Source organism: Dipodomys spectabilis, unplaced genomic scaffold (genome assembly GCF_019054845.1).
Source record: "Dipodomys spectabilis isolate Male_0828 unplaced genomic scaffold, ASM1905484v1 ptg000052l, whole genome shotgun sequence".
NCBI classification, from domain to species: Eukaryota; Metazoa; Chordata; class Mammalia; order Rodentia; family Heteromyidae; genus Dipodomys; species Dipodomys spectabilis.
The window spans coordinates 1,432,222-1,445,575 of record NW_024870729.1 but is presented as its reverse complement, the minus strand read 5'-3'; the positions used below and the strand labels follow the sequence as shown (position 1 = coordinate 1,445,575).

Below are 13,354 nucleotides of genomic sequence, written 5' to 3'. Positions count from 1 at the left end.
CTTTTGGTGTTGTCATATTTTTGGTGTTGCCAAGTTGACTGCTGATAAATGTATGATAAAATTGAAACAAAGGTCCTATTAGACAGAAAACTTTGGTGATTGTATCTATATCTCAAATAAAGGAAAGGAGGAGGCATAGAAGCAATTCAACAAGCATCATGGTTGGGCCACGTACATTACAATAGAGAGCAATGAGAACACATTGCAACTAACCTAGTTCTGTATAACCAAGCTGGAATAAATGATGCTTCCATGGATGCCATGACTGAAATCAAATGATGAGGCTACACATGACAGCACATTTGCTACCATGCTGAATCAATGTAGTCACCTCGAAGAAATTTGGAAATAATTTAAGTGATGAATAATTTAAGTGCCTCTGAAATTGATGGCAGAGAATATTGCTAATAATGATTGTGCAGGGATAATGTTTTATTCATACTATATCCATAATTTTAACTCTTCAAATACTTCAAATTCAGAATGAATCAATTGTATGCCTCATTTATATCCCTCTTGGATCATATATGTGTGGGTATATTTTATACATATTCATAAATGTACATGCATGTTTATAGACACACACATATGTCCACACACATTTTTGAGCCAGTCTCACTATATAGTCCAGCCTGGTCAGGAAATCATGATTCTCTTGTCATAGCTTTCCAGTGCTGGGATTACAGGCATGTACTAATATGCCTGGTACTCTCCCTTAGATATTTAATAAATTTGTGCTGTCTTTAACAAAGATGTTTTCCTCCCTTCTGTCGTGACTACATATAAGATACACACAAAAAAAGTCCTTGGACAAGCTAGGAAAGTTTATCACTAACCTCTGGCTTCCCACAATCACATTGTTCTGATGCTTCCAAAATTCCATTGCCACAAGTGCCATTTATGGGTTGGTAAATCAATTCTGAAAGTTTCTGATTTTGAAGACATTCAAATTCAGGCCTTGAAACTATATGCTTAAGTTCGTCCACGCTGCAACTGCTAAAACGCTTTATACCACGGGAATGTCTAAAATTAAATTATATGCCTCAGATAAATGAAATAAAGCCAATATCAAAGTAAAATGTTTTAATAAAGTACTGTGACTTCTGGGCAGCTTCATTTACAGAAGATCCAAGAAACCAAGGAAATTTTCATGTTTAATACAAATCATTAAACAAAAGCAACAAAGTCTAGGGATTAGATTTTTTGTTTGTGTTTGTGTTTGTTTGCTTGTTTGGTGGGGGTTTGAAGTCAGGGCCTTGTTCTTGCTGGGCAAGCTGAATCACACACACTCCAGCCATAAGTGCAGTTATATTCCCCAGAAAATTTGCTTCCTAGAAAAGGTAAGACGCCAGCATTATGTCCTGTAATGACCCTAAGTGCTTTAATGTATAGTTTTTATGCAGAAGTGAATTCTCTGTAGCCAGGCTAGCTGCTTCAAAATCAGAAAAGAATGTATGGCAATAGTCTTCTTGGCTTAGAGTTGTCTATGTTTTGTTTAGCTTTTATGGTCGTGAAAACTTGTATAATTACAGATTGTACCATGGCCCTCACTATAAGTCTGTGGCATATGTCCTAATGATCAGACTTTGGTCTTAACAGGCTTTGGTCTAATCATATGTGTCTTGCTAATGTTACCAACAGAGAATTTTGTGTTTCTTTCATTGTGATCTAAAAAGTGACATGCAATTTCAATTTCTTGTTTTAGTCACAGAAGTCAATTTATTACTGATAACAATTACATTGGAAATACTTTGGTATGTCCACTAATTTTCACTGCTCAAATAAGTACTTTTTTCTGTCTGGATTTATAAATGTTTAAAGAGAATTATTTTGAGTTAACCTAAGTTCCTCATTCCCAATTACAACTTGCAATATACTCAATTATATATTTGCATTCATATGTTTATCTATATTACTGAGTAGATTGTAATCTGTTACTATCATTATTTGATGTTCCAATCATCCTATATTTAGCTCCTTCCTACTGGCTTTGTCCCTTTAAAGAACCTCCATAATTCTATGAGCATTTCCTTAGTATTAGGTAGCATGTTCCAGGCTCATTTTTGCCTTTTCTCCTTAGCCCTAGAATAGACCCTTTCTTTCCCTATTCTATTTAGTAGACAAGAGTACTTAAAAGACATAATCTAGGTGACACCTGCACTCATTATTGGATTTCTTTTTAAAATTATCTTTAAGTAGTTGTACAAAGAGGTTACAACTCAACATGTCAGTTTATAAGTACAATGCATCTGGATCTTTCAGCATTCTTCCCCCATCTTCCTCCCTACCTCACCTGTCCCCTCATTTACACACATTCCATTTTCACACATGCACATTGCCTATTATGACTGTATTTACTCACCTTTTCTCTCTCTGTTAGATTTCTTTAGGTTAGAGATCAATGTCATACCAGCCTATGTAGCTCCCAGTTCTTTGCCCTCTCCTGCAATTTGTGAAATCTCTCCTAGTATTGTTCCCTGGCTGCCATGAACAAACTTACTAGTATTTCAATGCTGACTGGGACAGTTGCATTCTGGGATGTGAATTACTCAACCATTTCTCACTGTTTCTCCCACACATTTTTCCATAACAGAGATCTTACTTCATCCCTGATTGGCTCTACTTTGTCATAAATGTGGGGAATTCTTTTGGGGGGACTTTCACTATATACTTTGGTTTTGGTTTATTTTCCTAAGGCTTTTGTCTACTTGATCTCAGGGATGGGAAGAGTAAAATACAAGTTGGTGCTTTCACTCTGTGGACTCCATCCTGTTTTATCATTACTGTTCTTGCTGCTGCTCCGGCGGTTGCTGCTAGGGTTGCCAGTAATGGGATATGAATTCAGGGCTTCATGCTTTGCTCAGCTTCTTGATTGACACACCACCACTTAAGCCACAACTCTACACTGACTTTTTCTAGTTATTTTGAAGATGAAATTATTCCTTTGGCCCTTAGCCTCCTGAATAGCTAGGATTACAGGAGAGAGCCGCTGGAATCCAGCTTTCTCTCTTATTCGTGGGGAGGGGGGGGGTGAGGGGGGGGGCGGTCACATGAACTCAGGGCCTGGGTGCTGTCCCTGAGCTCTTTTTACTCAGGGCTAGTGCTCAACTACTTCGAGCCACAGCATTGCTTCTGGTTTTCTGGTGGTCAAATGGACTTTCCTGTACAGGCTAGCTTCAAACCACAATCCTCATATCTCAGCCTCCTGAGTAGCTAGGAGTATAGGTGTGAGCCAGTGGGGCCCCGCCCCCATATTCTTAAAACACTTTCTTCCCTAGGTAAGACTCCATCAATAACTTGTCCCTATCTCTAAGCAAAATTTTCTTCCTTTTTGTGTGGACCTCATGATGGTGCTTTCCCAAGTCAGCCTACTGACTTGGGAAAGAAAAATCTGGCCTTAGTGGCTACTTGCTACTCTGTGGACTCTTACAACATTATCTGCTCATGAATTTAATTCTTTCCCATATGGTGATGGCTCGTACCTCTTAGAACTTCTGTCCTCTAAGATGACTCTGAATAACTCATATTTAACATTAACAAATTGTTCCATAGATTTCTCCTCATTTCTTCTTCTCTGAAGAAGCACTGACCTTTTTCAATATCCATTAATCAATTGTGATATCCAAGAATCCATGAATAATTCTTACCATCTCCCTTCCTCTTAATCTTAAGAAACATCTACAAGTTGATATGGAATCTTCATTTGTAAGACTATCTATTTCCCTCAGATATATTGTCACTCAGTTAACAGGGCAGTTTTTATGATCCATACTGCTTTAATTGGCCAAATTGTGTTTTGTCACATTTATTATCCACCCCACTTTACCACACCATCAAAGGCTTTCTTCCATTTTCTGTATCATCTCCTGGACTTCATCGCTTAACTCATGTATTTCACTTTGCTTCCCTGAACCTCAAATAGTCTCCTGTGCAGCTCCAACCAATTTATTTGCCTTGTCCATTCTTGCCCACCCACTCCCACTACCATATCAATTTCTTCCTAAGTCTGTGGAGTTCTCAGACTTCTTATTATTGGTATATAGATGCATTTTGTCCCCATGTAATATCTACCAACAATTTCAACAAGACTCCAGTAACTCTAGAAATTTTATCAAAACCCACTTCCCCTCTATGCACAGATATCACCCTACACTCATTTCATTTAATGTTTTAAATAAGTACATATGTATTTATTAATAAAATTCAATCCATTTGTGATGTAAGAAACTATGCGTCAAAAGAATACTATAACTATTTCCCAAGAGCAGTTATAAATTTAATATTTTAAGAAATCAGCTTACATTGCTTTGGTATTCATTATGCATATTTGTTCTGGACAGTAACAATCGTAGGTATCATCATATGTCATTCCCAGATTAATTCCAAGCAGCTGTGCTAGAACAACTGAAAATGCCTCCAAGCTTATCATCTTCGGGTGCTAAACAGAGAAACAAAAACATAGTTACTGCCTAGGTTATTACATTAACAAACTGTCCCATATATTTTTTTTCCTTTTCTAAAGCACTGATCTTTTCAGCTTTTATTAATAAATTATGATATCCAATAACTCATGAATAATTCTTACTATTTCTCCTCCTCATAATCTTTTTTTTTTTGTCGGTCGGGGCTTGAGCTCTAGGCCTGAGCACTGTCCCTCAGCTCTTCAGCTCAAGGCTAGTGCCATACCACTTGAGCTACAGCACCAGTTCTGGTTTTCTGGTGGTTTATTGGAGATAAGAGTTTTACAGACTTTCCTGCCCAGGCTGGCTTTGAACTGCCATCCTCAGATCTCAGCCTCCTGAGTAGCTAGGATCACAGGCATGAGCCACTGGTGCCCAGCCTCCTCATAATCTTAAGAAATATCTATAGATGGATATGAGAACCTTCACCTCTCCTGTATTACTATTTCTCTCAGATATATCTTATCAACCATTTAATAATATTATCTAAAGATAATGCTATTCAAAGCTTTTTCTTAGGAATAGATATAAAATAGATAAATAACTAAATTTGTTACTCTCAAAACTTTGTCATAAAATACATCATAAAAAGTAAACAAACATTTTGGGAATGAGAATTTTTTCTAGCTCTGACTTTTTAAGAGAAAGCTTAGGGGAAAAAATTGCAGGTTCCAAAGGACTAAACGTTCAATTACTTTTGACCACAGAAATAGTTTACTCAAATTATTTGTTTCAAAAATAGAATAGCATATAGTTTTTGCCAATAGTATTCCTATAAATCAGTACTCCAATAATTTTGTCTGTTCCTGGGTATTACATAGCATATATATATATATATATATACATATATATATATATAAAATATGTTATATATATATTACATATGTATGTATGTGTATATATATATATATATATATATATAGAGAGAGAGAGAGAGAGAGAGAGAGAGAGAGAGAGAGAGAGAGAGAGAGACCTTTCTTTTGGCTTCTTTCACTTGGGTATTATTTAAGATTTCCTTGTTTTCCAGTGTGTTTTTTGAAGTTCAATGGCTAATTTTCCTAAATTACTGTATGATATTCCATTGTATAGTTATACTGCATTTGAATCCATTCTGTGATTAAATGACAGGTTTGTTACTTTTAAGCTGTGGCAATGATGAATGAAGCTGCTGTGGACATTCATGTATGCTTTGGGGTATATGTTTCTTGTTTTCAGTACATTTGAATACCAAGAAGGATAATTGCTGGATCATGTATTAACAGGAGGTTGGGAAGTGTAAGACATTTCCAAATCCACTATTTTACTAGTGGAAGCCATGAGCACTGAATACGGTAAAATGATTCTATAATGCATTACAGACAATACAGTAGACAGAAGACACATACTGCTTGGACTGGAAAGCTTCATACTGTTAATGTTTCATTCCACACAAAGCAGCCTCAAGTCACTGCAATCTCAACCACCACCTTAATAGCATTTTTTTCAGAAATAGTAAAAAAATAAAGTTCAAAAATTCATGTGTAATCTCAAGGGACTCAAAATAACAATTTTGGAAAAGAAAAAAAAAATAGCGGACCCACATACACTTATTTCAAAACAGTACAAACTAATCTATAGCAATCAAAACAATAAGTAGTCATAAGAAAGATGAGTGAACAAACTAGAGACCCTAGAAATAAAATCTTATATGATCAAATGACCCATAAAAAAACATTAAATTGGGCTAGTACTTTATACACTATTGAAACATTAACTGAAAATGAATTAAAGACCTAAGACAGAAGAACCAAAACTCTAAAACTCCTAAAATTTAAGAGAAGGGAAGGTTCGTGACATTGATGCCACCATGATATTAAATATACAACTCCAAAAGCACAGAAATAAATATAAAAATACACAAATTACAGTACACCAAATTTCAAAACTTTCTGCTTAAATTTGTAAATCAAAACAGTAAAGGCAACCTACAAGAAGGATAAAATGTCTGCAACTCATGTGTCTGATATATCTAGAATATACAGAACTGAATATTGTAGGTGTCACTTAATGGTAAAGCATTTGCCTAGTAAGTCTATGGTCTTGAGTTCAAACCCCAGTACTGCCAAAAAAGAGAACCACTCTCAGAATATACAACTCTAACTCAACAACAATGTAAAAATCAAATAAATCACTTTAAAAATAAGCAAAAGACTTGAATAGACATTTCTCAAAATATACTAAAGGCCAATAAGTATAAAGAAGATATTTAACATTAATAACAATCATAGAAATGCACATCCAAACATGAGCTGTCACATCACATCCATTAGGATGCTTCTATTAAGCAAAAACAGTCAGAAACTAAGTTTGGTAAGGATGTGGAAATAAAGTGTGAATTGCTGGTAGGATTCCAAGTTAGTAAAAACAATATGGTGATTCCTCAAAATATGAATAACAGAACTAATGTGATCCAGCAACATCACTTCTGGGTATATATCCAAATAACAAACAGATATTTCTACTCCATGTTCTTTGCAGCATGATGACCAAAGTATGGCAATGACCAAAATGTCCACTGACAGAATGGACAAAGAAAAATACAGCATATAATTATAATAAAATATCATTCAACCAGCCAGACACCACACCTGTAATCCTTTCTACTCAGGAGGCTGGGATCTGAGGATCACAGTCTGAAGCCAGCCATGAGACTCTTACCTTCAATTAACCACCAAAAAACTCCAAGTGGGGCTGTGGCTCAAATTTGTAGTGCGCCAGCCTTGAGCAAAAGGTCAAATCAACAACAAAAAAATGTATTCAACCATTAAAAGAACATCATGTCACATGCTACAATATAAATACATTACATTACATGTAATAAGTCAGTGGCAGAAAGACATGTGCTGTATGATTTTACTTATATAATGAATCTAAGCTTGTTAAGTTGGGGGAAACAGTAGAATGATCAGACCAAAGAAGAGTTGTTCACTTTATGTAGTGCCTCAGTTATAAAAGGAACAAGAAAGTTGTAAAGATTTATTTTAAGGGTCTGGGAAGGTGGCTCAGTGGTAGAGTCCTTGCCTTGCATGCATGAGGCTCTGAGTTCAATTTCTCAGCACCACATAAGCAGAAAAAGCCGTAAGAAGGGCTGAGGCTCAAGTGGTAGAGTGCTAGCCTTCAGCTGAAGAGCTGAGGGACAGCGCCCAGGCCCAGAGTTCAGGACTCACAACCGACAGAATCAAAACAAACACAAAAAAAGATTTATATTAAGTGTATATGTATATATTTAATACCACTGACATGTATACAAATGGTTAAGAATAGAATTTATGTGTTTCCTCTAACAATAACCTCTCAAATCCTTAAAAGAGTCATAATTATTTTTCAAGACAGTATGATAGTCACATCATATTTATTTTTGACTACTGGAGTATCTAAACCTTCTGTTTATAGAGTTGAGAATTAAACACTCACCAGAGCAATTCCTGCTGCAAACTTTGGGTTGCAGACCAGTCCATGATAAGCTGCTCCCACATAGTCAGAGGAGTCCTTAAAACTACATAATAAAATTTCTCTTGTGAATACATGTATTTCAAAAGATTGATAACTTAATGCCCTTTTAAATAAATATCTACCTTCTTCAAAATATCAATGCTACATGTTATAAATCATTTCTCATCCTGTCAATCATTTCCTAATAATTTAAAAAAACAACAGTTGGGTTTTCTTTCATAGATTATATGATCATAATTCTAAAAGCTGTTAGATTTTATCTGGTACTCATCCCCAAACCTAGCACTACATAATCCTTCCCAAAACATTCTTCATTCTTGACACCACTGGACGAATGTAATTCTAAAATCAAGAAACCAATGTTGCTTATTGGTAAGACTTCCAAGTAGTGAGCAAATCCTCAAACCACAATTTTGACATAGTGCTGGAGAAGTGAGAGAAGAAAGGAGGAAGAGCATTAATGATGCACAGTACAAGCAGAGATTGCCTGCAGCTGGTGAACTCACTCCTAGTAGCTCATTCATTTTGTTTTTTAATCCTGACCTGAGATTCCACAGGAGAAAACAGTAGATGTACTTATATCCCATATTATTTAGGGTATTTCTAATTGTATGTTCACTATTCACATGTAATCAAAGGATTAAAGCAAAAACTTACTACATAAAGACTCTTGAAAGACACTGAACAAGTAACTAGATAAATGCATCGTAGGTAGCATAGGAATACTACAAGGGAAGCATAGGGAAAGAAAAGTGGCCCCCTCCCCTCCAGCTGACCATCATTTGTATGCCTTGTTATATGATAACCAACTGCTATGGGCACCCATTGCTTTCTGTGGAATAATTTTCATTTTATGGAATGTTAAGATGATGTTTTGGCTATTTACCATTGAGAAGACCCCCTCCCTTACAATGATATGAACCCAATGCTTTCCTTACCAGCTTAGAAAAATCTTATGTTACAATAAAAATAGTTATTTTAAAAAGTTCTTACGTCAGCCTCTTCAGTAAATGGTGCTGGCAAAATTGGTTAACTACATGTAGAAAACTAAAGCTAGATCCTTATATATCACCCTGCACCAGAATCAACTCCAAATGGATCAAAGACCTTGAACTCAAAGCAGACACTCTGAAAACATTACAGGATGGAATAGGAGAAACCCTAGGTCTCCTTGGCTCAAGCCGAAATTTTTTGAGTAGAGACCCGGAAACACAACAAATCAAAGAAAGGTTGGACAAATGGGATTGCATAAAGTTGCAGAGCTTCTGCAGGGCAAATGACATAGCTAGCAAGATCAATAGAAAGCCCACGGATTGGGAGAAGATCTTTACTAGCCATACAATGGACAAGGGTCTCATATCTAAAATATACTTGGAACTCAAAAAATTAAACCCCCCAACAACAAATCCTCAAAGAAACAACTGCCCAATAAATAAGTGGGCGAAAGACTTAAGGAGAAACTTCTCTGAAGAAGAAAGAAGGTTGGCCAATAGACACATAAAGAAATGTTCAACATCCCTAGCCATAAAAGAAATGCAAATCAAAACAACATTGAGCTATCACCTCACCCCAGTTAGAACGGCAAAAACCAAGAACTCTAACAACAACAGATGCTGGAGGGGATGTGGACAGAAAGGAACCTTACTTCATTGTGGGTGGGAATGTAAACTTGTTCAACCACTTTGGAAAGCAGTATGGAGGTTCCTCAAAAGACTTCACATAGAACTCCCCTATGACCCAGCAATCCCACTTTTGGGCATTTACCCAAATGTTGACAAACAAGACCACACTAAAGCTACCAGTACAACTATGTCTATTGCAGCATTATTTACCATAGCTAAGATATGGAACCAACCCAGATGCCCCTCAGTAGATGAATGGATCAAGAAAATGTGATATATATACACAATGGAATTCTATGCCTCCATCAGAAAGAATGACATTGCTCCATTTGTTAGGAAATGGAAAAACTTGGAAAAAATTATATTAAGTGAAGTAAGCCAGGCCCAAAGAAACATAGGCCCTATGGTTTCCCTTATTTGCAATATCTAGTATATGTATGAGTCAAGCGGAAAAGGTCAGATAATGTGATGTCAGGAAAATGAACATTTAGATATGTATTTTAATGTTTTTTTTCTTTCATGCATGTGTTTCTAACGCATTTATAAGATTATCTCTTTGTTGCTTTGTATGTCCCTCCCCCACAGCATAACCCCTGCTTTCACTATATTTGATGTCAGTATAACTTGTGGAGGAGACCGGGAAAAACCAGTTGTTTAAGGATACAGGTGGACCTGTTGCAACAATGAGAAGTACAAGTTGTCATGTCCAAAACGAGCTTTACAACGTCGGTGCGGGGGGGGGGGGGGGGGGGGGAAGGAGGGGGGGAAGGGGGAGGAAGGAGAAAGATTGGGATTGGGGGGGCGGGGGGAGGCTGGGAAGGGATGTGAAGGGGAAACCAAAGGAGGAGGCTGCAATGCTTGATAAGAAATGTACGCATTATCCTGCCCATGTAATTGTAACCCCTCTGTACAGTATGTTCACAAATAAAATAAAATTAAAAAAAAAATAAAAAAATAAAAAGTTCTTACATGACTGATCTAGTATAGGAAGAATAGCATACTGTCATTCTGTTACCTAGTTACCTGAATTTTATGTATTGCATTTTGCCAGGACAATATTTATTCTGATATTTTCAAAGTGTCTTATATTATACATGATTTGGACAAATAATATATACAACTAGATGAATCAGTGCTCACAGTAGTAAGAATGTCACATCATCAAACCTCTGGAATGGCATGCTTTGTTGCCATAACAGAAACCTTTGGAGTATTTCATTGGCATCCCCATCTGTTGAAATCATATTCTGATCTGTCCAGACCTCCAAAGTTGATAGCAGGACAGTCACATTCACCTGAGAGTACATCTGAAAAGACAAGATTGGCGCTGTGCAGCTCTGGAGGGCTATGGACATGCCCTCCCTACACAACTGTGAGCCACGTAACTCTCACAAGTTCACCAAGGAACCCATTCTTCAGAGTAAATAGTAGGAACACAGATATGTTCTCAAATAAAATAAAATAAAATTTAAAAAAAAAAAAAGAAATGCAAACGCTATTCAGTCAAACAATGTGAATTCGTTATCTAAATATGAATCCTAAATACTTACAGTGTTAATGAGAGCAAAGACATAGACAACCTTCTGGATTGTGATTCCCATCTCAGAGCCCATATAATCATACTGAAAGACAAATGTGTTTTCTTAATCACTAGTCTAAGTGATAGAAAAACTATATGATTTTTCATTCAATTTTTTTCCAGTACCAGGGTCTGAACTCAAAGCTTTGAGAGCTTGCTCTGCAGGTTTGGCCATACGGTTGGCACTCTACCACTTCAGCCACACCTGCAACCTGGCTTTTGCTGGTTATTTTGAAGATGGAATCTCACAGATTTGTCTGCTTGGGTTAGCTTCCAACCATAATTCTACAGCTCTCAGCCTTCTGACTAGCTAGGATTACAGGTGTGAGCAACCAGCACCCGGCTTTTTCTCTCATTTGTCTTTGTTTTGGATGGTAGTTATTTCTTTTTTTTTTTTTTTATGTGAACATACTGTACAGAGGGGTTACAATTACATGGGCAAGATAATGAGTACATTTCTTATCAAGCATTGTAACCTCCTCCTTTGTTTACCCTTTACATCCCTTCCCACCCCCCGCCTCCCCACCCAGTCCTCCCTCCCCACCCACCCCCCCCCCCCACCCCCACTCCCACCAAAGTTGTAAAGTTCTTTTTCGACGTGACAACTTGTACTTCTCATTAGTTATTCCTTTTAGATAATGAGTCTTTCACATTTTTGCTTAGAGGGGCTGGGAAGGTGGGTCAGTGGTAGAGCGCTTGCCTTGCATGCATAAGGCCCTGGGTTCGATTCCCCAGCACCACATAAGCAAAAAGAAAAAAAGCCGGAAGTGGCTCTGTGGCTCAAGTGGTAGAGTGGTAGCCTTGAGCTGAAAAGCTGAGGGACAGTGACCAGGCCCAGAGTTCAGGCCCCACAACCAGACCCCCCCAAAAAGAATTTTTGCTTAGAGAAGCCTGAACTGTGATTCTCCCACCTGTACATCCCACTCAGCTGGACCACATATGCATACCACCACACCTGGCTTACTGGTAGAGATAAGTCTCACTCAATTTTGTCTAAGATCTGTCCCTGAACTGTTTTACAGTGAGAAAACAGAGAAACCACATTTTGAGAGGTAGAATTGGGAGTCTTTATTGGAAAGCTGGCAAATGCAGGCACAAAAAAACTCTTGTCACAAAGACTTGCAACCCCACACAAATACAATAGAAATTTCGTATTTCTTCAAATTTTAATATCAAACAAAGGTATTAGGAAATAAATCAACAATGCCTTACCAATGCTTGGCCCATGATGACTTTTATTTTCAGTGTTCTCTTCAATAGTATAACATCTAAATTTTTCTGCAAAACAGTGGACATGAATTAAATAAAACAGATTTTTACATTGTAGTTACCATGTGTTGAGTACATATTAATGTATTCTATATACTCACAGAGATTTATATATCAATATCTATATATATTAGATATGTTTATATTGAATACATACATGTACATGGAGATTGCAGATTCAGATATAGATACAGAGAGATATAAGATAAGAAAAGAAGAAAATGGTCTGGGCAACAGTGGCTCAGGACTGCAAAGTGAGCCACTTGGGAGGCTGAGCCCTGGAGAGGTGAGGTTCAAAACCAGCATGGGCAGAAATGTCTCCAAAATCACCAACAGAAACCAGGGCTGTCTTTAACAAGAAAGCTGGGTGAGAATGTGAGGCAATATATGTTTAAATATAAATGACAGGAACAAATCAGAAATATTTTATATTTTAATTACGTTTAAAATGCAAACAAGACACTGAAATTAGGTAAGAATCTGTTTTTCCTCTTAAAGCATTTTGTAGACAAGCTTCAAGGTGAAAAAAACTTACCTCAATTTTCTTCTAAATATTGCCTGCATTTTTTTCATTGCTTTTGTACTTTTCTTGATTATATTGACTTTGTTGAGCTCTTGACTTACAAAAGAAGCCATTTTATGGATTGGCAGCTAAAATATACATTCATGTAGCCATTTCCTTCCAGAAGATAACATGTCAATAGCCGACAGGATTTTCTCCCATTCAGCATCCTGCCCTATTGTGATTGTTAGTAGTTCCTATCTTTTTGGTAAATTGTGTGTCATTTTATACATTTCGTTTATGCATTGGCTTGTTCGTTTTTGTTTTTATACATTTCAGCGATTGTAAATAAAGTTGCACTGAATACCCATTTACAAGTCTGTGTGCAGCAATGTTTCATTTTTCCTGGTTAAATACCTAAAGATTATTG

The 13,354-nt window shown here is 36.8% G+C and overlaps 1 protein-coding gene across 1 annotated transcript in view; it reads right to left on the bottom strand.

The window, feature by feature from the left end:
- The window catches only part of LOC122107652 (A disintegrin and metallopeptidase domain 3-like), a 54,812-nt gene that overhangs the window by 26,571 nt on the left and 14,887 nt on the right, over positions 1 to 13,354 (bottom strand). The window contains 6 exon segments of the mRNA XM_042679456.1: positions 837 to 1,023; positions 4,302 to 4,438; positions 7,914 to 7,995; positions 10,715 to 10,881; positions 11,125 to 11,196; positions 12,366 to 12,431. Of these exon segments, the coding sequence (XP_042535390.1) occupies positions 837 to 1,023; positions 4,302 to 4,438; positions 7,914 to 7,995; positions 10,715 to 10,881; positions 11,125 to 11,196; positions 12,366 to 12,431 (711 nt within the window).